General features: G+C 38.7%; 3 protein-coding genes across 4 annotated transcripts in view; 1 reads left to right on the top strand and 2 right to left on the bottom strand.

Annotated features, from left to right (window-relative positions):
* The window catches only part of LOC124221964 (dipeptidase 1), a 1,639,756-nt gene extending 1,635,680 nt beyond the window's left edge, over window positions 1-4,076 (bottom strand). For both annotated transcript variants that reach the window (XM_046632456.2, XM_046632460.1), the window contains exon 1: window positions 3,930-4,076. The gene's annotated coding sequence lies outside the window, so the exon portion shown is untranslated. The remainder of the gene's footprint in view (window positions 1-3,929) is intronic.
* Window positions 4,077-11,346: 7,270 nt separating this feature from the next.
* On the bottom strand, window positions 11,347-14,826 carry LOC124221642 (zinc finger MYM-type protein 1-like). Its single transcript, XM_069137122.1, has 3 exons — window positions 14,072-14,826; window positions 13,703-13,958; window positions 11,347-11,469 (listed from the first exon to the last, which is right to left on the bottom strand). Exons 1-3 carry the CDS (start codon window positions 14,824-14,826, stop codon window positions 11,347-11,349), a joined length of 1,134 nt encoding a protein of 377 aa, XP_068993223.1.
* Window positions 14,827-22,971: 8,145 nt separating this feature from the next.
* Window positions 22,972-24,327, top strand: LOC138191135 (neurofilament medium polypeptide-like). Its single transcript, XM_069137121.1, has 2 exons — window positions 22,972-23,160; window positions 23,221-24,327. Exons 1-2 carry the CDS (start codon window positions 22,972-22,974, stop codon window positions 24,325-24,327), a joined length of 1,296 nt encoding a protein of 431 aa, XP_068993222.1.
* The last annotated feature ends 2,921 nt before the right edge of the window (window positions 24,328-27,248 follow it).

The raw sequence follows: 27,248 nt of genomic DNA, 5'->3' as shown, positions 1-27,248 counted from the left end.
CTTCCTCTGGATAAAAAAAAACAATTAGATTTCGAGGAAGTGCAATTCATCGATATGGCATGATGGGGCGATGTGATTTTTTTTCTTATATAGTAGCACTAATGCCTACTAAAACCTTGCAGTTACAGATTCTTTTGAACACTGTTACTCTTACAACAAAATATATACTGAGAATGTCTCCGAAACGCGTGTATTTTAAATGCGGAAGTCCATCCTGTTGGCGGGACGGGTTGAAGTTGAGTTAAAAACTTTTAAAAATTTGGAAGTTATTCTTGAATTGTTTCCGATTTGGCGGATGGGACGGTCAAAATCTGAAAACGACCTTTCTACGGACCACTCTAATATATTGTAACGTTCACATGTTTCTCAGTGCAGTATGCACTGGTGAAACACCGTGTCGGCAAGTCTATTATTTTGTGTTTTAATAATCAAATGAGATACATTCAATAAATTAAGAAGTTAGTTCCCTAAGTTGTGTCTTATTTATTTGCCTTGTATCGAGATGACGCGGGATATTAATCCCTTGCATCGTGTTGCAAATGAACATCCGATTAAGTCTTGCGAGTCGCCAGTGACACAGGCTGCTAAGCCGTTGCACTTTGAACAAATTCAGACTTAGGCAGAGTCAGGCTATGAGGCCGTTCCCGTACTCATATTCCCTTTCTCGTGATTCCCTATGCTTGCAGACACAGGACTTGCATCCGTTGCTGCGATAGTCGACTCAGGTGGTAAAGCCGTTCCAGCGTGCCTGCGCTATGTTTCTATTCTCGTAGATGCAGGACTTGCATTCGTTGCTGCAATTTACAGTCAGGCGTTTGAGCCGTTCCTGGCATCCCTGATTAAGCTCTATAAGCACCGTTCCTGTGCCCTGTTGCTATATATCCTGGCTTTTCATCAAGATACTAATTAGCAAGAAAACAGGATTACGCTATATAAAAATTTAATAAAAGCATAAAGAAAATTAATGAGAAGTGATACAAATTTGTGGCACTTTTGCCCATGCACATGCGTTAACGAAATAATTTTAATCTAATTTTACTTACACGCTAAATTGATTTAAATAAAAATTGACGCAATTATCAGTTGTACTCCTATCTATGATTTATTGAAGTTGATTTGACTAATGTCTATACTACTATTCCTTGAGAAGCATGTCGCTATACACTACTCCCATTAATATAATATGGACTCTTCGGATGTCATGTGGCGCTTTGCCTGTTAGATTGATCTGCAAAGAATTTAAGTTGGATAGTGGTTCTATATATGAGACACACTCCCTCTATCACAAATGAGTCAAGCACGAGCGCTATAGTACAGCTACTTTTTTTAATAAGTGTGTGAGTTAAAACAGGCGCATTGTCTTAACTACTACGGATTGGAACGCTCACTGCCGGCTGTTTTACACTGCTCCTGCTGTGTCGTTGTGGCGAGCGCGGTGACGATCTTCCGCCGCCTGTCGATATATCGTCATCACCGAGGGCGTCCGTCGCGTCGGTGAGCCGGCATCACTGTCGTAGTTCTTCGATGAGTCGGCGTCACTGTGGCGTCATCTCGTCAGTGTGTTCGCGCGTCGGTGTGCCAGCTGATGTTATGATCGACGTTTGGCCACGGTTAGACGGCCGAACACGTTACAATATATATACAGGTATATTAGGGTGGTTCTTAATTTGGTCGTGTTGGAATTTCTTTCCGCTCACCCCCCAAAAGTAACCAGCATACATAAAAAAAAAAACACTGGCCGCAACCCCGAATTTATCCGATAACTCTAACATACCCCGTCAAGCAGTTCAATTTTTTAAATATAAATCGAGCTAGATCGATCGAGAGAGAGAGAGAGAGAGAGAGAGAGAGAGAGAGAGAGAGAGAGAGAGAGAGAGAGAGGGTTCAATACCTGTGCCCTATATTTCCCCTGTGCCAAAATTTCACATGTCATTATCGCTGTGTGGCACAGTGCCATGAGCCTGGATTTCGATATTATGTTCTCTTTTATGCGTTAATGTTCTGTATATCACATCATGTGAGCTATATTACCTATGTAACACTGGAGTATGTACCGCGGGGCTATTTCTCTATAAATATGAAACCAAAAAAAAAAAAAAACACTTTATCCTCTCTTATTTGTAAATTAAGCAATTTCCAGGGTTCTGTGCATTAAGTCTAATTCTGCAAAAGTATTTTTCGAGTAAGTGATTAAAAAAAGGTGCATTCAAGGTTGAAAATCTTTATTATCCTTTTGCAACGATTTCTTTTCTTCTTTATGTTATGTCTGAGAAACACTGTTCTGACTTTGCTGAATTTTTCAAGAAGAAACAATCATGGTGCAAATTCAAAGAAAATATTCTAAATAGGATACTACGTGTTTTGAATTTGTTAGCATCGACATGGAAAAAGATCAGCCCGTTTCGTGCAGTGGGTTTAAGGAAGGACAAATTTACAAGGAGCTAAACTACAATCAATTAACAATAAGCATCTAGAAACTATTGCTGCACGTGTAAAAATGTCTTTGAACTATTTTTTTTATATAGAGTCTTCTCAATCTTTCACAACTGTTCATTGGTAAATGACTTTGAATATGTTTTCAGCTGAAAATACTCGGCTCGTACTAATTTTCGTAAACAGTATATGGGCACTGATATTAATTGAGAGTGCTTTCATGTATCCACTGTTTAATGATGGAGTATTTTACAATAACGTGGAAAAGGTTGACAGGACTACGATAAACAATTCGTATACTTTTGTTTTATTAAGTTCACAACTCTGGTTTTATTGATTCAATATATTTTCAGAATTATTTCCCCATGAATTCTGAATAGATGTACGTTTTATTCACAAGTTGTATTTTACTATGTTCGTTACAAAATCACACACTCCAACACAGCTTTATAAAAAACGATAGCCAAAAATTTCATCTTAGATAGTTTATCATGTACATGACTCTAGACTAAATCATCACATTACTACTTAAAGATACCATTTAAAATCAGATAATACTTGTTAATTTTGATAAATTTATAACTACGATTAGTAACAACATAAATACTTTGGGCTATATGTTCTATATTACGTAATATGTATCCAAATGTATATAGATTTTACAAAATTAAATAAGTAGACTAGTATATGCGTACACATATTACAAAATTAAATAAGTAGGCTATAAAGAGTTTAAATAATTTGTGCCTACTACAGGTATTTGGAAAAAAAGCGCTCGTTTATTATCTTCTTCAATTTTGCTTTCATTTTCAACGTACAATATGGTTGGGGAAAGTTTGCGAAATGCATATGCATCCCGCCGTAGCGGACAGTCATTTATGAGCAGCGAAAAAACGTGGCACATTAAAAATGCATGATAAAATCAAATGCATGGGGATAATCCAAGAAAATTATCAAATTAAATAATTTTATACGTTCAAAGCTGAATAACTTGCCATAATTTTTTTGATCTCTTTACAATTCACGCGTACATTTTTACACACACGCACGCACACGCACACACACATACACACACACGCACGCATGCACGCAGAGGCCGCGCGTGCACGTACGTAGGACCAACGCACATGTAGGTATGATGATCAGAAAAAAGGATCTTGACGTTCTGATGAACAGTTTTCTCAAAACAAAAGATTGTGGGTTTTCTCACATAAATAATTGCATCTACATACTGTAAAACTAACAATAAGCATAGTATCTCTGCAGGTTGATGGTAAACCAGGGCTCAAATTTGACAGCTACGGCCAGAATAATTGACTATCAATTGAATTTGTAGAGGGTCAAAGTTCATGTGCCATGCACATGTATACATACTGCTTGCGCGTGTATATACTAATACATATAATACTCATACATATGTGTGATATGAAATATAGTGTATACAGATCCGTATAAAGGTGTGAAGGGGTGATGTGTCTAATGTGTCTAATTCTCACTTTGGTAGTAAATGAGTATCTTCGACAGAATCAGTCACGAAATAGTCACAGATTACAAATAACACACTACACAAAGTACAGAGCGACTTCGACAAATCGCACCATGACCGCGACGAGACTACTTCGGTGGGCTCCGGCCCGGCCGGGTAGCTGCCATGGCAACTCGATGTATCCCGACTATCCCCGATCTCCAGCCCCTAAGGTACGAGAGAAAAATTGAGAGCTTGTGTAGGCATGTGAAGCTAGCTGTTATAAGGGCGCAAGCGTAACTCCTACAACATCGTTCGGCGCACAGCGCAGCAAAGAGTGCTGGGAAGTCGAGAGGAAACGGACAAAAAGGACAGCCGCTGCATAGTCCAGACGAATAAGCTATAAAATCGACTGACTTCTACTCTGGAATAACGTAGGTTAGCCGATTTTTTTATAGGTTCATTAGAGACGGACGAACATATTTTCACCTATGCCCCAAAAGTTAGGTCCAGGTTTGTCCGTAACGATTGTTTAAACTTTGGAGACCCCACATTCTGTTAAATAACGTCTTTGTTATGGGTCATACACGAAAAATGTTCAAACCAAAGTTGTTCGTCTCATCATTCTCGATAAAACAAGCTGTCGTGAGATCAATTTCCTCTATTTGTTTAGTTGCAAAATGTAAAATGCCGTGGAAAAAAAAATTTACATTTCTTGTTATAAATTGACGAATAAACAACGTGTGGTTTTGAAACTCATGGTACAGGTAATATGAAGTGTCTTCAAAATTATCGTGCAAGACTTTTTGGCTGTGTTATATAGTTGAGCGACAATCCGCGACAAGCCAAAATCCGTATATCGTCTGCCCTTTCTTATGTGATTGGCCCACGGGTTGCCAAAAAATCATGGAGTCAGTTCGTTACTAGTACTTTCCATAAATGAAAAAAAAAAAATTTTTATACTCGAAAATCTCAAATTTTGGGCGACTTGAAATTTTTTGCTGTTCAACAAATAGAGATATCTCCGAGAATATTCATATTATTGTAAATATTATGATGGATTGTAGTTGCCCTTCATTTTACGAGTAATTAAAAAAAAAAAAAAACATGAATATCTTGATTAGAACCGGAGATAACGGTGTTTAAGTGTTATTTTGTTTATTGTTGTTGTAATGAATATTGACGGGGAAAAAAAATATCAGCTATCTCTCAACACTCCAAGGCATCACCGTAAATTTTTTCAGATCTCTAGGTGCGTTGTATCTAGTAAAAAAAAATTGTTCAACGTTCGTCGAGCGGCGTTAGTCGGAGGAATGAAGCCGGGCGGCGTGGTTGGGGGCTCGAGGCTTCGCGCGCCCGGCTGTTCTAACCGCTTAATTAATTAATAACTCAATAATTCCGTTAATGATTATCGTACAGTTTTTTTTTTTTTTTTTTTCTGAACTATGCTATTTTTTTCTCAACAATTCGAATCTGTGATTAGATTTTTAATATTTATGATATTTTTTTTTCTTTTGGATTTTGGTCATACTCTTAGGAAATATTGCTACAAATAACTTTACATATATAATATCTGTGAATGTTAAGATAAAATGAAATTAAAAAAACTTAATTACGGTGTTGTGAGTATTTATACATACATATACAATGGAAGAGCGAGAGAGATTCCAAGCGTTATAACGGGTTAATATAACATAATAATTTAATAAATAATTTTATCATATAAAATAATATGTATACACAATTTCGAACGAAAAAAAATATGTATGGATATTTATAGTCACATGTTCACCATTATTTTATGTATAGTAACATTAAATATAATCGACGCTCAAATCAGTTTCATTTTTCCTACCATTACCCTACGTATCTTTAATTTTTTTTTTTAATTTTGGACGAGTCAAATTTATAGAAATATATATATACATATGAGGAAAATACATATTTCAAAGCAAAAACCCGTTATAACGCTTGGAATCTCTCTCTCGCTCTTCCATTATACCGGGACAATCTCTTGAAACTATACATACAATGCACATGCGCGAGTTTTATCGGCTGCTCGGACAGGCTGGCCACTCCGAGTTTCAGCCGTCAAACTCTGTTTCTGGCGGCGATGTAGTTCATACGAATTTTTGAGGTTAGAATCTCAAACAGTCGAGGTAGTGAATCGGAAAGTTGATGCTGATGCTCTTTGAAAATTGGCTTTATTCGACTGAAATGAGAAATCTGTTTAAATGTTGGGTGCTTGGAAGAAACACAGCAGGTAGGTGGGAACATTTTATTTGATCACTTTTATTATTTCGTACATTAGAAATAACAATGAAATTTTTTTCTATCAACAGGTGATACGACCAAAATAATTACATCTCTAATATTTACTGTTATCTGCCTATTCAATTTATCACACATACAAAGATCATCGCCACTTTCAAGCAACTAAGCAACTTTCTCACTCTCTTGTGATTTCAGACGGTAATATTGAATTTTATCACTTTTGAAAATGAGACATTAAACAGAGCGTTCAAGAAATTTAAATATTTCACTATCTGTAACAGAATGGTGAATCTTTTTTTTTCTCGAAAATAGTTCAACAAAATTTACAAATAGTCGATAGTCAATGTATTTTTTCCGATCAATAAATTATTGCTACTACTATTAAAAATTTTCTAATGATTATCACAGTTCTTTCGCAAATTTTCAATGATGTTCGACTAAATAAATGAGGGGAACCTAATACTCAAATTGAAAATTCAAGTAATATTAGATTTATTAAAATGATTTCTGTATTTCATGTTAATGCGGTTCGAAACACAGAAAATCTAATCGGAAGCGTAGAAACCAGGAACGTAGATCACACCCTATGACACAAGTTGAAAATCAACTTTCTCAAAATGCGCCTTAACGTAACAATTAGCTTCAAGGACAATCATGTTTTAGAGTAATGTCAGAAAATTATTACGAGGATATTGAATTATCGGATTCAAGATTGTGTCCCTTATTCCATCAAAATAAATTAATATCTAATTTTTAACGAAGTTTATGAAGATTTTTTTCCAAATAATGTAATCCGATACAATATCTTGTTCATAGTCCTCCGAACATCATCTTGTAACAAGGATATTTGGAAAGAGTCCCTTTGTTGCAGGAACCCTTATAAAATTCTTGGTTTTCAATTCGTGCTACTGAATAACTTCTGCGTTTCAGGTTCCATTTCCAATCTCAAAATGAGATTTTTTTTTCTCCAGACAATGCTAACATGAAATGCAGAAATAATTGCGATAAATGGAGATTCACAAACTTTCAGTCTTAGCGTAGGACCCTATAAAGAGTGTAAAATTGAATTTGGTTTTAAGTTATCGTGCAACTAGCTAGCCTGATGACACCGTCAACTAAGATTAAATTTAAAGACATTTTTAACTGAAGTTATTTAAAAATTCTAGATTTAGATTGATTCAGTTTTCCTAGCAAAATTCAACCCTACAATCTAATTGAGGACTTGAAAAACTATTTATCTGAATTTAATGCCAAAGAGAGTAAAAGTAAGCTTCAAAATAAGATACCAAATTAAATGGTATAAAGTTTGAAAAACAATGCTGGTCAATAATAATGCTTGAATTGCAATGGTGCACAGAATGATTCCTCGGTAGAATGAATTGGCAGCAACGGTTAAGTAACAAACTTATCGCTATTGGCTCGATCAAAGTAAAATGATGGGATATTCAGCCATTATCATCTGTAGTATATCCCGCTCTTCAATTTTGCCTTAACTGATGTTAAGAAGGTGGCGATGGCCTGATGAAATTCACTCTGGCACCTGATGTCTGACGGAACAACCAGGTTCGATGGTTATAATGATTGCACCGCTCGAGAAACCAGGATCCTTGCCACCTAAACGTTTTGACCATCAGGTAAGACATAATTTTCTTCGTGTTAATCAAAGTTTAAACTTTGAGCCTGCTGAAAAAAAAACTAATTTTATCATTGAATCCATGTTAAAATATTGTAATAGTCAAAGATCACGTAATTAGAAATTTACCTACATGCTTCCATGCCTGACAAATTTAGTCCCGCTTTGACAATGAATTATTTCGTACCTGAAAATATTATCAGACAGGATCATTTGATATTTTTTGATACAACTAATTTCCAATAAAATGCACAAAACATAAATCGTTAATGAGACGCATTTTTAATTTTATGTAAATAAAGAATCTGTTCACAATAAACTTTGTTTTTACTTATCAACCTCTGTTTGTCCAAACTCCCACTTGTTAATGACATTTCACATTGAATTTCAGATTTCTTCTTTCAATAAATAACACCCAATTTCTGTATTATTTGATATTTGCTTGTCCGTTAAATTCTTTATTGCTTCGGTTGAATATCTTCCGATATCGACCACGTTATTGCTGAACGATACTACTCTTCTTAAACAATTCACGTTACGTAAAAATAAACAGCAGCATAACCTCAACCCACGGCTTTACACGCGAGAGATTTACAGCTTTAGTTTCATTTTGTGTACGTTGGCGCTCTGCTCAGCAGACGAAAACATCGCCGCAGGGCGATTTTACCGACCAATGAGATTGAATTATTTGGCGCATGCGCATTGTATGTATAGTTTCAAGAGATTGTGCCGGTATATGTATGATGTATATATACATATATATATGTATACATACTCACACCACCGTGATTAAGTTTTTTTAAATTTCATTCTATCTTAAAATTCACAGATATTATATTGTTACAAAAGATGAAATCACCCGTTTTGCCCCCTTTTAATGATCTAGTAGTCATCATAGATAAAAAACGTTTATAAACCTCTTATGTCTTTAAAAAGAATAAGGTTGCTGCGTCAACCAACATTATTGTAAAAACAGTCTGGTTTCAGACTTAAAACTAGAAATACGTACCCTGCACTTAAAGCTTTTTCACAACATTTATTTACGCCTTTGATTTTGGCTTGATAATCAAACTCACGAATCCATATTCATTTCCGTAACGTCCAAGAACGTTACACTGGTGTCAGAAGTGGGATTAAGAGTTTTAATAGAGTCAATTCGGTGCGTGAAATTTTATTAATTATGAGCAATAGTCGTATGACTCGCTCTCGGCAACGGGAAAGTGGCGGAGAAGAAATTACAAAAAATCCGCGAGTCCCTGAAGCAGAATCGACACCTTCAGTGGACCCATTTCCCGTGCCTGCGGTGGCCTCATTCTCTCAAATCGACCTCCTGAGATTAGTGAACCAACAACACGAAGCCGCCGAACGTCATCAGCGACAGCAACAAGAAGCTTCTGGATGTGGCTAAACAACAACAAGAAGCCGCTGTACGACAACAACAACTTGTCCAGCTGCTTCAATCGCGAAATGCGAACGCCGCTCGACCTGTTACGCCCTAACGTAGACGAATTTGTCACGTTAAAGCAAGAAAAACAAATAGAAAATTTCAAAGGAACTAATGTAACAAATTTTGTAGCAGGCAACGTTGTATTAGCAAAAGATTTCCGTAAAAATTACGATAAAATGTTCGAAGCCGAAATTATTAAAAAATAGACTCCGCAAAATAGTTTGATCAAATTTAAAGAGGGGAAAGGAGTCCACAAACGTCACAGCGATCAATTGAGGCGTTGGGCAGAAAATGGTGTTTGCAATAAAAATGAAAATGCCATCAACGAAGCAATACAAATTTCAAACAACAATAATAGCGAGAAGGGTAAGGTATACCCATCTGTAAGAAAGTGGAATCGAAAAAGAAAACCAATTGAGCGATTTGGGAATTTAAAAATAAGAAAAGAGTAGAGCAAAATGCGTCAAAACCATATATGTATATTATTATTGTACCATGATTTATAGTGTTAGATGAAATAAAATACAAAGGGAAGGATTGCAGTGTATGTATGTGTAAGTGTAATGCCTCGTGTGCGACGAGTGCCATATTATGTGTACGTACCGTCAGAGGACATATTCAAATAAAGCCAATCGTTCCCTAACTGCCACGGGTTTGATTACTTGTCTTAGCCTATCCAGCGAAACACAATACATTTATTCCAGAAAGAAGTAGGCTTCCTCGGACACATCGTCTCAGCTCAAGGTGTGAAGACCGACCCATCCAAAATCGAGAAGATTTCTTCTTGGCCGACCCCTAAAAATAAAGAGCAAGTACAAAGCTTTTTAGGTCTTTGTACTTATTACAGAAGATTTGTAAAAGGTTTCGCTAGTATAGCTAAACCTCTCCATCACTTGACCGGAATCAAGATTCCTTTTGACTGGACCCCGGAATGCGAAGAGGCTTTCAAGAAATTAAAAGAAAATCTTATTTCTTCGCCGATTTTAGCCTATCCAGAGGTCGAACTTCCTTTTATTTTGGATACAGATGCCTCTCTTTCAGCAATAGGTGGGGTTCTATCACAAATTCAGGGAGATCAGGAGAGAGTGATAAGTTATTTCAGTAGAGTTCTGAGTACAACCGAGAGGAATTATTGTGTCACTCGTAGAGAACTTTTAGCTGATGTTAAGACCATGGTTCATTTTCATCGTTATCTGTACAGCAGGAGATTTTTGATACGAACAGATTATGCTTCTCTTAGGTGGTTACTTTCGTTCATGTCCCTCGAAGGTCAGGTAGCTAAATGAATAGAAAGGCTTGGACAATATGATTTTGAGATTCGTCATCGAGCAGGAATTCATCACGGAAACGCCGATGCTCTCTCCCGAAGACCCTGCGAAGAAATGCCAGTGTGTAAACAAAATGCACGATTAGAGAAAAACAGAAATCCCCCTCCTTTATTACGGAAAGTTTCTCTCGAAAAAGACCTGGAAGAATGGAGAAAATCTCAACAGGACAGCACTTTGACTCAAGTTAAGTTCTGGAAGGAAGCAGAGTCTCGCCCGGACTGGCAGGATATATCTTCAGCTGAGACAGATTTGAAAATTTATTGGGCTCAATGGGACTCTATCCTTTTGATTGACGGAATTTTATACCGAAAACGGGAATCTGCAGAATTGAAGGAAATCAGGTGGCAACTTTTGATTCCCAAGACTCGAGTTCCAGAGATTCTTGCTCTTCATCATGATTCTCTTACAGGTGGACACTTCGCCTCGAATAAAACTGGGCAGAATACGCAACTTCTATTTTTGGCCTCGTTGCCGGTCGGACGTTGAAGATTGGTGCCGTAGATGTCGAATCTGCACGGCGCAGAAAGGACCTCGAGCTAAAGGACATAGCTCTCTTCAAATTTATAACGTGGGAGCTCCTTTTGAGAGGATAGCAATGGACATTCTCGGACCTCTCCCGACACCCTATTCTGGAAATAAATAAGCTCTGGTGATTGCCGATTATTTTACCAAATGGCCCGAAGTGGTCCCACTTGCCAATTAAGAAGCTTCTACTGTAGCTCAAGCGTTCGTTAGAGAGTTTATCTGTAGACGCCAGCCCTCATGCTTACTGGAAGAAATCTTCGACTTCCGTCAGATTTAGAAGAAGGTCCTGTTCTTGTGCACAAACAGCATCGAACAGATTATGCTTCTCTTTTGCAACAACGATTAGAAGAAATTCATAGCTTTGCTAGAAGTAGGATTTATATGGCTTCAGACAAATTAAAAACTGGTTACAATATTCGAGCCAGGGATTTAAAATTTAATCCCGGAGATTCTGTCTGGCTCTTTCAACCTCGAAGACAGGAAGGACAATGTCCGAAATTACAAAGAAACTGGGAAGGCCCCTTTTTATAATCAACCGGATAAATGATGTTGTTTATAGAATCCGAAGATCTCCTCATTCACGACAAAAAGTCGTACACCTAGACCGACTGGCTCCATTTGAAGCTCAAGAAGAGAATGGAATTTAGCACATCGTTTTAGGTCAGGTTGTTTAGTGAGACTCCGAGTTTACACGATGTCAAAACTTTTTGAACAAAACCGAAACATCATCGGAGTTAACCTCTTTCTTTGAAATATTTTGGTTATGCGTGACGGGCATTCCCAACCTATTTTATTGCCTGTCAGGGAAATGAAGACGTCGATGATTAGCTTTTGTTTCTGTCGATATCTGTTTCCTTCTTTGTTTCCTTCTAGAAGTTTTCTTCTTTTCTGGAATCGAGTTTTGTGTCGAATAGGCTTTGGTTTCTTTTATAATGTGAATAGAGCCACGATTATTTTACGAGATCGATGAGCGATTGCTTGTATTAACTTCAAGTGTCAGTTTTTGTAAGCACTTTTTCAGGTTATTTACCAAACAGCCTTTTCCTTCCGACCTTTCCGATTCCTGAGGATGACTGGTGGCCTTATTTTGGAGAACGACTCAGAACTGATTCATATAAGATCGTTCCTTTTCTCTTTTGAGTGAATATTTAATCCAATTAATCCGTGTATTTTCCCGAATTCGCTTAGCGAATTTGGATTGGTATACCACCACTCACATTTGTCTTCCCAAACTCTAGGGTGTGCTGATTCTAGAAGAAATCTTGGATCCAATCACCCAATCTTTTCCTGTACGAATTCTCAGAAGGAATCAGCCTTTCCCGTCTGGTTTACCCTGCTTGGTCTCAGAATTTTCGGTTTCCCGTCTCGACGTTTACGCCCAAATTTGTTTCAACCGGTCGATCCTCCCTGAAGAGGATTAGATTACTTTTCGACGTTGATTTGGGCCGTTGCTGATGTCTTCAAACTCATGAAGAGACATAACACTAAACAACAGTTACCTTTATAAAACAAGGCACATAAAATTTTGAAATTCAATTTAACGCTCAACTATCTGCTCAAGGTTTTCTGTGGTTTACCTTGAGACTGTGGGCAAATGCCAGATAGTAAAAAAGGGAGTCTTTAAATTTTTAGAGCCACAGCTCCAACTCACTTTCGAGCACTGACTGCTAGATCACTTTTACAATTGTTTTATCTTTCCCGAGTCGGGACGACTCTTTACCTCGGGGGGGAGTAGTGTTACAGAGGGTGAAATCACCGCCGGCGACTTGCAAAATTTTTGGGTATGGAGTTATACTATAGTAATGAGCGGCAGAGGGGGGGGGGGGGGTCACAAGTCACAATACATATTTTCTATTTTTTCAATGACTTTATTCAGACAACGCAAATGCAGTACGAAGCTCCTTGTTTCGCTTTATAAATTCGTCTATGAGTTTTTTCCGATCGTATTCAGCGGCTAAGTCCGCATAGACGTAGAGTGTCGCCAAGTTATTCAGACGCAATTGCAATATCCCCGATCTTAGGTATGTTTTTAGACGGCGAAGAGAGGAAAATGATCTTTCTGGCGTACACGACGATGCCGGAATTGTCGACAACAGTTTGATCAACCTACAAAATTCGAACCAAAGCTCTGCAATACTCAAGTTTGCTTTTAAGAATAACACGACGTCGTGTAAGGTAGATATTTCAATTTTTTTCTGCTTTAATATATCAAAAAACATGTTTCTGTGTAACAATAATTTGTCAACCTCGAAGTCGTCTCTGTGAAAAGAAACTACCGTCGCACATTCACATTCTCTCCCAATAACGAAATCCTCAAACTTATTAAGGAGATTCATAGTTTCCAACTGAAACCTGGTATCTAGCGAATGGAGTATCTGATCAACGATATCATTAAAAATATTCTCGAAATACTCTTTTGCCGTGGAAAAATGAATTTCAGGCTCGCTTTCCGTTCGAAATTTTCTCGGACGATTTCGGAGTCGAGAGAGTTCCGGGTTATCCAAATCGAGCTCTTTGGCGCCAGTAATCGCATCGGCCCACACAGTCTCAAATCCGAATTGCCGTGTTGACAGAAGAGACTCAACGACTGCCTTCACCTTTTTGTGTGAGTGGTTGTAACAGAGGTCACTCTTCTGCAGCTCGGTGTCAAGAATTTCTATTCTTTCCAACACGCTGATGATGACGGTCAGATGGAAGAAGAAATCAAAACTTTCAAAGTGCTTTAGAACTCCTGAAGCTTTCGTTGATGCAGCACTGTCTATTCTGAGATCATCTTTTGATTGCTCCAAAAATGATAGAACGGCTCCAAAGTTAGACCTCATACTTTTTAAAGATTTGATCCGCATGCACCACCTAAAGCAGAAAGCGGATTATGAAAAAAATCGGATTGACTACTCTGCTGAATGTACAATAGATGAAACATCGTATTCGCAACCGCATTTTGATAATATTTGAATCATTCATACCTCGTAGGACAAAATTGCGACAATGTAGGTGAGTCTTCTGTTTGGAGAACTTCGAACTCTGCCACTCTTCTAGGAGAATCCCGAATAAAATTGATCAACTCCTTGATTACTCTGATGAAATTTCTAGTCGATTTAACGGCTTCCATGACGTCTTGAGCAACAAGGTTCGTTGTATGCGCCGAACAATGCACGTAAAGTGCCCGAGGTTCTTCTTCGCGGTTTCGAGACTGTAGCCCAGTCAATCTTCCACTGACGTTGGATGCACTGTCGTAGCATTGGCCTCGTAGAGTGGCAATATTTAAATTGAAGCGAAGTAAAACATCCTTCATAATTTTGAATAGTGTCTCTGCTCTCGTATTACTCGTTGCGTAGAAGCCCATGAAGATCTCTTCAATTGATAAATCATCCAAGACAATCCTGATGGAAATGGATACCTGCTCCACTCTAGTAATGTCAGCTGTCTCATCTGCTATGAGCGCAAAATAGGTAACCGATTTTATTTTCCTTACGAGTTTCTGAATTAAATCTTCAGCCATTATCTCTAAGATTTCGTTGACAGAATCATGGTGCAGCCATTTATAACTCGTCCGTTTCAACCATGCTTCAAGCTGCGGAACATCTTCGGCTCTCATTTTCAATAGTTGGATGATATTAGAATTTTCATCGTTATCCCTTCCTCGCAATGCCAACCCTTGTCTGGCTAAGACGTTGACAGTGTTAAACATCTTTTCAAGAGCTATTCGTGCATCAGCCATCTCTTTTTTCTTTCCGTGTGACAAAGAACTCACAACCGTTGGCTTACTCAAATTGGCTATTCCAGTTAAAGCTTCACGATGCAATTCACTTTTCTCGTGCTTCATAAACCGTAGAACGGCGTTTTTCCACGTGTCAAAACCTTTTTCTACCCAAGTACTTTGACCAATTACAGTTTGACTATTCTTCGCTAATGGTAATTTCTTTTGCGTTGCCTCAATACAGAGCTTACAAATGGATCTACTGTTTGAATTCAGATCGAGCTATGGATAAGTACTCTGCCACTTTCGAAAACCTTGTCGTACTCCACGACCTGGAATTGACAAAAAATCGTACGTTCAGTGTCGTGGACGCGGAGATTCTCGAAACAAAAACAATATCTGGCTGGTATAAAATCTAATTACTTCTAAAGATTAAAACATACTCTTTATTCACTCAGAACCTATTAATTATTTCTATTCTTTCGTTTTAATTTTCAATTTGAGCATTACCAATTACCAGCCAGGAGCATCTTAAGGGGAGGCCCTGGTCGATATTTACCGACTTCAGAATTGTTTCCCATATCTCCGAAACGGTGAATCCAAATCGGTTGTCCTTGCGACCTTGAAAATCCGAAAAATTTGGATTCACCGTTTCGGAGATGATATGGGGAAAAAATTCTGAGGTCGGTAAAAATCGACCAAGGCCTTCCCTTAAATAAAACCCAAAAACCGTGTGGAATCGAAATAATAAGTATACGAATTTCAAATTACTCCATTTCTGATAATATAAATTTAAGAGTCAATGAGCTGAAATTTCATTGAAAAAGTAAAAAAGAGAAAATTATGAATCATTCGAATTTCATAAAATCAATCTATATACCTACCTTTTTTATTTTCGATTTCCTTATTTTCTTTCTCTGAATCGGGATTTTCACACAGGGACTCGACCAACAGTCGTTCTCTAGAAAATTGAGATTTCGAACTACCGGCTTCAGGAACCGGATTGCCACACATGGCTATTTCTTTCTCTCTCTTACTACAAACTTATCCATACCGAATCAAAGTTCGGTTGAGTTCGCTATCCTTCTCTTCGCTTCACAATGAGGCACACGAACACAGAGCTTCTCCCCACATAAAAGTTTAAAGGCACCGCAACATGGCGGGCAGAAGTGAGTCCACAGCGCGCGCGTGGAGAGAATTGTAACTAATATGAAATATGATATACACAAAATTTGCTCGACGGGTTTGTACTTTCTTACCGACGCGCAATGTGCAATCGGCAATAAAATATTTGAAAACCGTGAATTTTTCGTACCGCATCTACATAATTCTGGGTGTGGAATTCCATACCCTGAGTGATTCTGGGTATGGAGTTCTTCATATACTCCATACGAAAGTCGCCGGCGGTGAGTGAAATCACCCGTTTCGCCCCATTTTAATGATCTAGTAGTCATCATAGATAAAAGACGTTTATAAACCTCTTATGTCCTTAAAAAGAATATATAAGGTTGCTGCGTCAACCAACATTATTGTAAAAAACAGTCTTGTTTCAGACTTAAAACCAGAAACACGAACCCTGCAATTAAAGCTTTTTCACAACATTTATTTACGCCTTTGATTTTGGCTTGATAATCAAACTCACGAATCCATATTTATTTCCACAACGTCCAAGAACGTTACAATATATATGAAGTTATTTATAGTAATATTTCCTAAGAGTATGACTAAAATCCAAAAGAAAAAAAAATATCATAAATAATAAAAATCTAATCACAGATTCGAATTGTTGAGAAAAAAATAGCATAGTTCGAAAAAAAAAAAATGTACGATAATCATTAACGGAATTATTGAGTTGTTAATTAATTAAGCGGTGAGAACAGCCGGGCGTGCGAAGCCTCGAGCCCCCAACCACGCCGCCCGGCTTCATTCCTCCGACTAACGCCGCTCGACGAACGTTGAACAATTTTTTTTTACTAGATACAACGCACCTAGAGATCTGAAAAAATTTACGGTGATGCCTTGAAGTGTTGAGAGATAGCTGATATTTTTTTCCGCCCTCAATATTCATTACAACAACAATAAACAAAATAACACTTAAACACAGTTATCTCCGGTTCTAATCAAGATATTCATGTTTTTTTTTTTTTTTTAATTACTCGTAAAATGAAGGGCAACTACAATCCATCATAATATTTACAATAATATGAATATTCTCGGAGATATCTCTATTTGTTGAACAGCAAAAAATTTCAAGTCGCCCAAAATTTGAGATTTTCGAGTATAAAAAATTTTTTTTTTTCATTTATGGAAAGTACTAGTAACGAACTGACTCCATGATTTTTTGGCAACCCGTGGGCTAATCACATAAGAAAGGGCAGACGATATACGGATTTTGGCTTGTCGCGGATTGTCGCTCAACTGTATAACACAGCCAAAAAAGTCTTGCACGATAATTTTGAAGACACTTCATATTACCTGTACCGTGAGTTTCAAAACCACACGTTGTTTATTCGTCAATTTATAACAAGAAATGTAAATTTTTTTTTCCACGACATTTTACATTTTGCAACTAAACAAATAGAGGAAATTGATCTCACGACAGCTTGTTTTATCGAGAATGATGAGACGAACAACTTTGGTTTGAACATTTTTCGTGTATGACCCATAACAAAGACGTTATTTAACAGAATGTGGGGTCTCCAAAGTTTAAACAATCGTTACGGACAAACCCGGACCTAACTTTTGGGGCATAGGTGAAAATATGTTCGTCCGTCTCTAATGAACCTATAAAAAAATCGGCTAACCTACGTTATTCCAGAATAGAACTTAATTTTATTCTCCCGGACCAGCACCGCGGTGGACGTATGGATCCACGTATAATTCATGCGACGGAAGGTATATCGACCAATGTGGATAGGTATCGATATACATCGCGTTGTAAACAAGGGCAAAGCTTGCGCAATGCCTTGCTTAGGGCCTGTGTACATCCATACATGCCTGCTATACCTGACTCTACATGGATCTGTTTATACATAATTTATACACACCCATGGTGCAACCCTCTGCAGTAGAATGCGTAGGAAGATGGAACGGTACACCACATATAGCGTGAGTCTCATGATCACTCGACATGCTAATGGATCCCGGAATTCAACCAACAACAATAAAACACAATTTAATTATGCTCAAGCCAGCATTTTTGATGTTGAATATTGTATTACAAAAGTTGTTGTTAGAAATGTGCAACATTGTTGCACACCCTCACTCGGTCAATCGAAGACAAGATATTGATACATCTCAGCGCTATTTACACCTCTGTGATACATCAATCGTAACTATTATTTACCGACTGAGCTTGCTCTTGATTTTACCTTCCTAAAATATTCTCACGTCTATTTAACCCATTGACTCTTCGTCTGTGCTGCTTCTAATGATTGAATTCGTTCTCCTTCCACTATGTTCGGGACGATTCACACGTTCAAAATTGAGCTAGGTTCAAAAATGTCGTTGGTGTGATTTTATTCAAGTTTACTTACCAAGATGAATGCTTGGGAGTTTCGCATCGCAGTTTATGTTTTTTAAAAATAAACATTTTGAGTTTTTTTGTGTATTCTACCGTTTATTTATTACTCCTACGTGTTGTTTTTTTCTTCGAAATTGAAAGTTCCATGTCATCATCAGGTAATTCTCTTTTAATTATATCAGCACAATTAGCCTTGCTTATCACATAAGCCTCTTACATATTAATTTTGTAATAACTAATTTGTATTACATAATTTGTCTGTTCGTTACAGATGTTCCTAAATAATTTGTTCTGAGAAGGGCCCCTATCCGGGCTAAAACGTTAACACAAAAACTGTTTTGTTCTGACCTTCATATCCAAGAATAATATTTACCGTGGTCAAGAAATCATTTTCATCATTAAAACACAAGCTCTGATGTACATTGACAAGGAATCCTAAGTTAGGTCGACCCCTCCGATTTCGATCTAATTCACATATGTTGTAGTACATCGAAAACTAACAGCAGATGTATTTTTTAATCTGGTAATAAATGGTTTAGAGGGGTGAAAACGACACCGGAAGATGGCCATGCAACGGGGTGGTTTCTCAGTTTTAAATAGTAGCGCTTCATGTATTTGAATAAAACCAACGCTAAGATATATTTGTTGATGAACCATTTAATAATGCACAATGCAACCTGGACTTTCTCGGAGGGGGGGGGGGGGGGGGGCTAATTTAATTTTTTGTTTGTTTGCACTATAAGTACTATTGCTTTGATTCGAATAAAACCAACTGCATTTTGTAAAGGTCGAAAAATTAGCCGACACGTATTTCGGGGTTTTTGCGAAAAACTCGCTAGTAAATAAGAGACGTAAGCCATCTATGCATTACGTTGCAATACCCTATATTATTATGTCAAATTCCTTCTTTTCAAATATATTATTCTACGGGTGCACAAACATATATATAATTTATCTAATGTTATCAAATACGAAAATTTGCTTACCTTCGCCCTTGTTTCTGGGTGGGATCATCCCCGTACCGATAATTCCTGTATAGACCCATTGTGAGTTATGATATATTTGTTACGGAGCAAATAGAGCACAGGTTTAACTGGGTCAAATGGTAGAACGTAGAATTTAATACATTTGAAGGGGATGCCCGCCACCGAGCCCCCCTTATTAATATTAAGTTATACAATATCTGATAGAAGTATAAAAAAAATCGTATGTATATCATATATACATTAGTGTGTCCTACATTTTTTTTCGTTGCTCACAGTATAAAAGTATAGAATTTGACTTTGAAGTATATTTCGCAAAGGGAGGGCGCTAGCACAAAACCCTGAAAGGTGCCTTATTCAATATTTTACCTTAACTAGGACTGCACCGCGCGGCCTTACATGCGCCTATGATTTTGTATTTGATTATAAGTTTTTTCATCATTTCATTGATTGGTTGTAATCTTCTCACCGCAATGCAACTGGTGAACGAATTCGAATTGATCTTCCAATTTTATCATATGAATACAGTACAATTTTAAAAAATGGTTGACTCTGGGGTAACTTTGATTATGTGGCTTTATTTTATCTATAATTTGTTTAAAGTCATAAATAGTGATTTAATATAAGCATAGTTTTTACATTTTTTTTTTTTTTTTGGATTTTGAATTGCTTCCTTTTTTTTCTTATATGCTTCGGTATTTTACCTTTTTCTCATAAACACTCAGTCGTTGATATTGTGTGAACCATTTTTTTATTTATTCATTTGAACATATTTTATTTTTGCAATGAAATTAATGTTATAATTATACACTCTTATTATTTTTTTGTTTCGTATTTATTTCCTTAATTTTTTTTTGCTGTTAACTGCATAATCAACTTGTGGATTTTCTTGTAGAAAGTTCTATTTTATTTCGTCCAATTGGTAATTTTTTGCTTCTAAAAAATGAAAACTTTATTAGGTATGGATTTCGTAAATTAAGGATTCTATGCTAATTTTGTTAATGATTATTGACTTTTGCGTTTTGTTCGATGTCAGATATTTCGATTTTTCGTTTCAAAATTTGGTTACCCATTTGTAGATTTTTCCATAACATTTTTTCTTCTGTTAATTTTTCAATTTCTTGCATTGATTTGACTGCAAAGTGTAGAATATTGGAAGAACTTGTGATTGTGTCCGTAATTTTAATTTTTTCTCCCTTTTCGTAGATTTGCATGTTCTCAAATTTTTTAAATCGGAATTCTAATTTGTATCTTCCATTGGTAATGGAACCAATTCCCAGTATAGAGCTGTTTCTCGAGTTGCTCTCTCTAAATATTGTTTTTATATATCCTTCTATTGCTGAATTGGAAATTAATAATACATATTTGTAATCTACGTAATGCACGTATATAAATATAGTTTAATTCAATAGTAATTAATAAGTTCATACCAATTTCTTCCTCATAATCGAATGCATTTTCTAAATCAATAGTTTTTATCACTAGTGCGATAATATTTTCCGTTCTCCGTAACGTATTGATCAAACTGTTCTCTCTGAAAGTAAGGTTGACTAACACGTTGCCTTGACTAAATTATTTTTCTCTTAATTTTGACAATACGCCGTCTAGATGGATTATATAGATGTTAATCGTTTAATAAATTTTTTATTTTTAATAACTTTCTGTTTGTTTTAATCTGTTGATGAGCTAATATAACAATATCTTACTTCAGATAGTTAAAGGAAACGATTTAGTTGTAGCAGAAGAATTAAAAATTATATCCTTTTACGTTTTTTACGTCTCAGCGATTCGGTTTCCATTCTTATTATAAACTATTCATTGTATAATTATGACTGAGTCAAAATATAACAGAAAAAAATCACAGTAATTACTATAAAAGACAGCTAAAAGTAACAGAATATAGTTGTTTATCGTCTTAGCAGAAGTGGTTTGGTTTGATGTGACTGTAATGACGAATACAGTGACCTAATAATGATAATATTGAGTTATAGGAGTAGTCTAGTTCTCCACTATTATGATTTTTTTTTTTCACTTTTCTAACTTGACTGTATCGTTTCCTCCAGTTACTTTACCATTACGTCAAGTCAGGAACAATTAGGGGCCATCCATAAATTACGTCACACGTTAATGGGGGGGGGAGGGTATCGCCGTAATGTCACATAGTGTGACAAGGGGCAGGGAGGGTCAAAAGCTTTGTGACGTCACATATTAAAATTTAAAATACTAAAACACGAAATTTATATGCGATTAAAATTTTTTTTAAATTTTCGAACTTGATCGATATTTTTATTAATAATTTAGCACTCTCGCTATGAGATGAACTCTCACGCAACAACATTTAACTTCTATTCCTAACTAGTCGTTTTTTCTTTCTGTTATCATAAATATTTGACTCTATGTGCATTTTATTAAAGATTATTTAATAAAAATAAGAAAAAAATTAAAGTAACTGTTTTCTTTTGATTATTTTTAAATACATGTATAAGTTTGAAAACTTTGTGACGTCACATCAGGGGGAAGGGGGTTCTAAAAATTTAAAGACCTGTGACAAGGACGGGGGGAGGGGCTTAAAAGTTCTAAAATTCGTGTGACGTAATTTATGGATGGTTCCTTATTAATAATATTTTATCTTACACAATGTGGTCTGCTTAAGGGCTTGATTCGGTCTCTTCGCCCCACGTCGTAACCTGAACTTTCGAACCAGTTTCGTTACGTAGTACGAATTTGAAATTTTTTTATGCTTTATCTTGGCCCACAAGAATCGGGGAATGAACGCTTTCGACTATTCCTAACATTTCAATGTAAAATAAAATGTTTCATTTTAACTAAAAGTTGTTCTTGTACTACGTTCAAGGCAACCAATATGCCGCGGTTCAAAAAATGAATCATAGTCTAAAATCGATTTATTTCTTTATTAAAGACTACCCCTCCGAAGTAATTTGCAAAGGACCGCAGGAGATCATAGTAGTGTATATATGACAGTTCTGGACCACACAATGGCGGCGCTCCACCCTAGCCCCCCCCCCTCGCTCCCCCCTCCCTCGTTGATCATTTTCGCGGTTTGCCGCAAGATGACTATTTTCATAGGATTTGACACACACACACACACACACACACACACACACACACCTGCGGCAGAGGAGAAACTGCCACCAGGCGCGTCTCCCCGTAGCGGATGGGTTGACACTCGCTGTCCTTGGATGACACTAGGTCTCCTAGCTGACGAGGTACAGAGGGTAGGAGTTAAATAAAATACGCTCCCGTGGACAAAACTCCCCTTTAATGGGTTGGTCACATTAACTGACCTAACAAGACGATCGTTCCCTGTTGCAACTCACTGGGAATGTCCGGAACCCGTGTCGATTATTTCCGACGATGCGGGCCACGGCTGATGTGAGCTTGCTCTGCCGAGGTGTAAGTTGCAACAGTGGATCAGGAGCCAGCCACTTCGGGCCCTGATCAGGAAGTACGCAGTGAGTGTTAGAGATCGGAATCTTCACCGCCCCGAGCGAGTCTAGTCCGTCCGTGTATCCCGGGACTGGCTAAGTGTCGACTAGGCCTCAGGGAACTGGGGTAGGAGTACTATCTCCGAGGGTACACCCGTTCCTAGTTATGACAACCCGCTCCACTCCGTACGATGCGCTAGTAAACCAAAAAAGTATGAGTAACTTACAGGAAATAAACAAGAGTGGAAACGGGCTTCATGCCCAACAAGCAGCGATTGACGCAAGCGCTGAAATGAAGCGGTCGCAAGCGCTCGAACGCCTTAAAAAACTGACCAGTGAGCTGAATGATTTCGTTCAATCAAAGGTCAACATTCACAAGGAGATAAAGTCCAAGACGACTAGTGTAGCTAGCGCCCTACAAAGGTTTGAGAAACTGGACGAAGAATGGCGCTCATCATTGTAGCGCATTTCCCGTGCTACACCGGAGAAAACCTCCGAAGCTGACGTCGGAACTGATGAAGCAATAGACACCGGAGCCGAAGGTGACGGTGAATCAGTCGCTGAAGACGGGCGTGAAACTTTCGGCAAGCCTGGTGAGAGAAAAGAAAGACCCTCTCCAGACCCAACATTCAGGCAAGCAACAAAAAAGAAGGACCTGAAGGAAAGCCCTCTGCAAAGAGCAGCACTGCCAAGCGACGAACAGATGAAAGCGCCAGCTTGGCAACGAGTTCAGTCTAAAAAAGAACAGAAAAGACAAAATAAAGAGCAGTTCCCAAAGCAACCGCCGAAAGAGCCACGGCCGGAACCTAAGCAGAAGAAACCTCGAAAGTGGATCAAGCCTGACGCTCTGATCATCCGTCCGGTCGAGAAGGAGAAGTACGCCGAAATATTGCGTCGTATAAAGCAGGCCGTCCCTGACGAACAGGTCCGCACAACCGTGGAAAAGATCCACAAAACCAAAACTAGGGACATGCTGATTACGCTCTCAAAGAAGAGTACTGACAAAGGCCAAGCCTTGCAAAAGGCTATCACGGACATTCTTCAAAAAGAGGCCGAAGTAATTTGCAAAGGACCGCAGGAGATCATCGAAATCCGAGACATTGATGATGACACGACGAAGGAGCACATTCAGACTGCCCTGAAAACGGAAACCGAAGAAACCTGCGAAATACCACTGGAGGCTATCAAGATCCGTAAGGCCTACAGAGGTACGCAAACGGCCACAGTGACACTACCAGCAGCTGCAGCACAACAGCTACTGGAAAGAAACGGCAAAATAAGGATTGGCTGGGTCAACTGCCGAATGAGAGCAACAAAGAAGCCGATACAATGCTTCAAATGCTGGCACTTTGGGCACTTTGTATCCCAGTGCAAAAGTGAAATCGACCGATCTAAGCACTGCATAAGGTGCGGAAGAGAAGGACATAAGATTGCTGAGTGCAAAAATCCAGCCAAATGTGTATTATGCGCTGACGATCAAGGTGCGCAGGACGCTGCCCACCATGCTGGCACATACAGATGCCCGGTTTTCAAAGAGGCGCTCGAGAAAATGATAAATAAACGAGCATGAAGATACTGCAGCTCAACCTCAATCATTGCGAGGCTGCGCATGACTTGCTCATACAAACCGTGCGCGAACTAGAGCTTGACTTATTACTGATAGCAGAACCATATAAACATCTGAGTACCCAACCCTGGGAATCGGACAGTACCAACAAAGCTGTCATTTGGTCCTGTGACAAATTACCATTCCAGAAGGCAGTCAACAACAGAGAAGCCGGATTTGTAGCAGCATGGGTAGATGGAATTCGTTTCTACAGCTGCTATGCCCCGCCGAGTCTTTCTTTGGAACAATTCATCGATTTTCTTGATTGTCTAACCGAAGATGCAAGGCAACACTTTCCCGTAGCAATAGCAGGTGACTTCAATTCCTGGGCAGTAGACTGGGGCAGTAAGCTCACCAATGCACGAGGAAAGGCTCTACTTGAAGCGATGGCCACACTAGATGTTGTCCTCCTTAACACTGGTGAGACACCAACATATTCAAAAGGAGAGGCAAGCTCTATAGTGGATCTCACGTTCGTCAGCAGCAGTCTTACGGGAGGAAGTTATTCTTGGGTAGTTATGAACACCTACACTACCAGCGACCACTACGCCGTCCTTTGGGAAGTATCAACTGGCCAGAGCCCTCGAAGAGCAACCAGACAAACTAACGCAGTTGGATGGAAAGTGAAAGCTTTTGACCCAGCTACTTTAATAATAGCCTTAGATAGCAACCCGACTACCACAGGGAGTGCTGAAGAGAAAGCAAAAGAACTAATGAAGAGAGTGACCCAAGCCTGCGACGCTTGTATGCCCCGGAAACGTGGCATGAATCATCGATGTTCGGTACACTGGTGGAACGATAACATCAGCACTCTTCGTAAAGAGTGTTTTAAAAGAAAAAGAATATCTTAGCGTGGCTACCGTCGACCTAACTCTGCAGAACTGGTGGCAGACTACAAAAAGGCCCGTCGAGAATTGAATAGAGCCATTAAGGATAGCAAAAGACGCTGTTGGAAGGAACTCGTCGAAGAGGTAGAGACAGATCTGTGGGGCAGACCGTACAAGGTGGTCATGACCCACCTGAAATGTCAACCAATGCCGTCACCTACATGTCCACAGCTACTAGAGAAAATAGTCTGTACGTTGTTTCCTCAGCAACGTGAGTTGATCTATTCGTCACTGCAGCCTGACCCTGAAGACATCCCACCTGTCACAGAGGAGGAATTGATCAAGGCATGCAATCGTGTAGGGAATAATAAGGCGCCGGGATTGGATGGAATTCCAAACATTGCTTTAATAACATCTATTAAAGCAGTGCCGGCATTATTCATAGATACTTACAATGTGTGTCTCAAGGAAGAAGTCTTTCCTGAAAGGTGGAAGCGGCAAAGACTTGTACTGCTCCCGAAAGGAAAGAAGCCACCTGACGAACCATCATCTTACCGTCCACTTCGCATGTTAGACACGGCGGGTAAGATATTAGAGCGGATAATTCACCAAAGAATAGAAGCAGTAGTTGATCCACTCCTGGCAGGCAACCAATTTGGTTTCCGAAAAGGGCGGTCAACCCTAGATGCAATCAACCTGGTCGTCAACACAGCTAAGGATGCGATTGCTGGAAAGAGATGGAATCGCGGCACAAAAAAGTATTGTTTGGTGGCTGCATTAGACATCAAAAATGCTTTCAACTCTGCTAACTGGGACTGCGTATTGCGCGCCCTTGAAGAGAAACGAGTTCCAGGGTATTTGCGTAGAATGGTAACAAGCTACTTCACAAACAGAGTCCTCAAATATGACACAAAAAGTGGTCCTGAGGAGTATGATATTACTGGTGGTGTACCACAGGGCTCAATTCTAGGTCCTCTGCTATGGAATATCATGTATGATAGTCTCCTGAAAATAGCATTGCCAGCAGAAGTGAAACTGGTAGCGTATGCAAATGATGTTGCCGTGCTGATTGTCGCGAAGCATCTTGAAGAGATAAATCTGGCCTTCGACATTACATTTAGACGGATTAACTTATGGATGGATACAGTGAACTTGCAACTAGCTAAGCATAAAACCGGAGCAATGCTCATTACCAGCAGGAAAGCGATGGAAACCATTAAGTTACAAGTTGGGGAACTTGAGATCACATCACAACCGTACATTCGGTACCTGGGAGTGATGCTTGATGCTCGACTCAATTTCAAGCAACAAGTCGAACATGTGACTGCCAAAGCATCAGTAGTTAGAGCGAGCCTAGCACGACTCATGCCTAACGTTGGTGGACCAAAGCAGAGCAGAAGACTACTGCTGTCATCAGTAGTAACATCCGTGCTCAGATATGGTATATCCATTTGGGCTGATGCATTAGAGACGCAAGAATCATGGAGAAAAGCGGGTCCAATTTATAGACAGAGCGCCCTGAGAGTTGCCAGTGCCTTCCGCACAATATCAGAAGAAGCGGTGTGCGTCATTGCTGGAACCCTACCGCTTAGAGTACTAGCAGAGGAAAGACGGGCCCTTTACCAAAGAAAAAAGTCAACTGCACTGAGCCCTGAAGAACTTAGAACAGAAGAACGGCAGCACAGCATCTCGCGATGGCAACTTGAGTGGGACGCCGCAGCAAAAGAAAGATGGACACACCGCCTCATACCAAAGATCGATGTTTGGCTGAGCCGAAACCATGGCGAAGTCAACTATTACCTAACGCAGATGTTGTCAGGACATGGGTGCTTTCGAGAGTACCTGCACCGCCTTAAGCACGACGATTCTCCGGAGTGCCCGTCTTGTCCAGGGGTTATTGAGGACGCAGGGCACGTTTTCTTTGTGTGTCCACGATTTGATCCTCAGCGAAATGAGTTAGAAAGGATCCTGAACCAAAGAATCCAACCAGAGACAATAGTAGAGGCAATGTTGTCGAGTCAAACTGCTTGGAACACTACAAGCACTTTTGCCACAGAA

Source organism: Neodiprion pinetum, chromosome 6 (assembly GCF_021155775.2).
Source record: "Neodiprion pinetum isolate iyNeoPine1 chromosome 6, iyNeoPine1.2, whole genome shotgun sequence".
Lineage (NCBI taxonomy): Eukaryota > Metazoa > Arthropoda > Insecta > Hymenoptera > Diprionidae > Neodiprion > Neodiprion pinetum.
Note: the sequence above shows the minus strand (reverse complement) of the source record. Positions and strands in the feature narration are given on the sequence as shown.

What these genes read in the sequence shown, in the direction of transcription:
- LOC138191135 (XM_069137121.1), top strand. Translation starts at nt 22,972, where the DNA reads ATGAGTAACTTACAGGAAATAAACAAGAGTGGAAACGGGCTTCATGCC. An exon ending in TAAAGTCCAAGACGACTAGT is followed by an intron (nt 23,161 to 23,220) that starts GTAGCTAGCGCC and finishes TCATCATTGTAG; the next exon opens with CGCATTTCCCGTGCTACACC.
- LOC124221642 (XM_069137122.1), bottom strand. Translation starts at nt 14,826, where the DNA reads ATGGCTGATGCACGAATAGCTCTTGAAAAGATGTTTAACACTGTCAAC. An exon ending in TCGCAATTTTGTCCTACGAG is followed by an intron (nt 13,959 to 14,071) that starts GTATGAATGATT and finishes TTTCTGCTTTAG; the next exon opens with GTGGTGCATGCGGATCAAAT. An exon ending in ACAACCACTCACACAAAAAG is followed by an intron (nt 11,470 to 13,702) that starts GTGAAGGCAGTC and finishes TCCTACTTCTAG; the next exon opens with CAAAGCTATGAATTTCTTCT.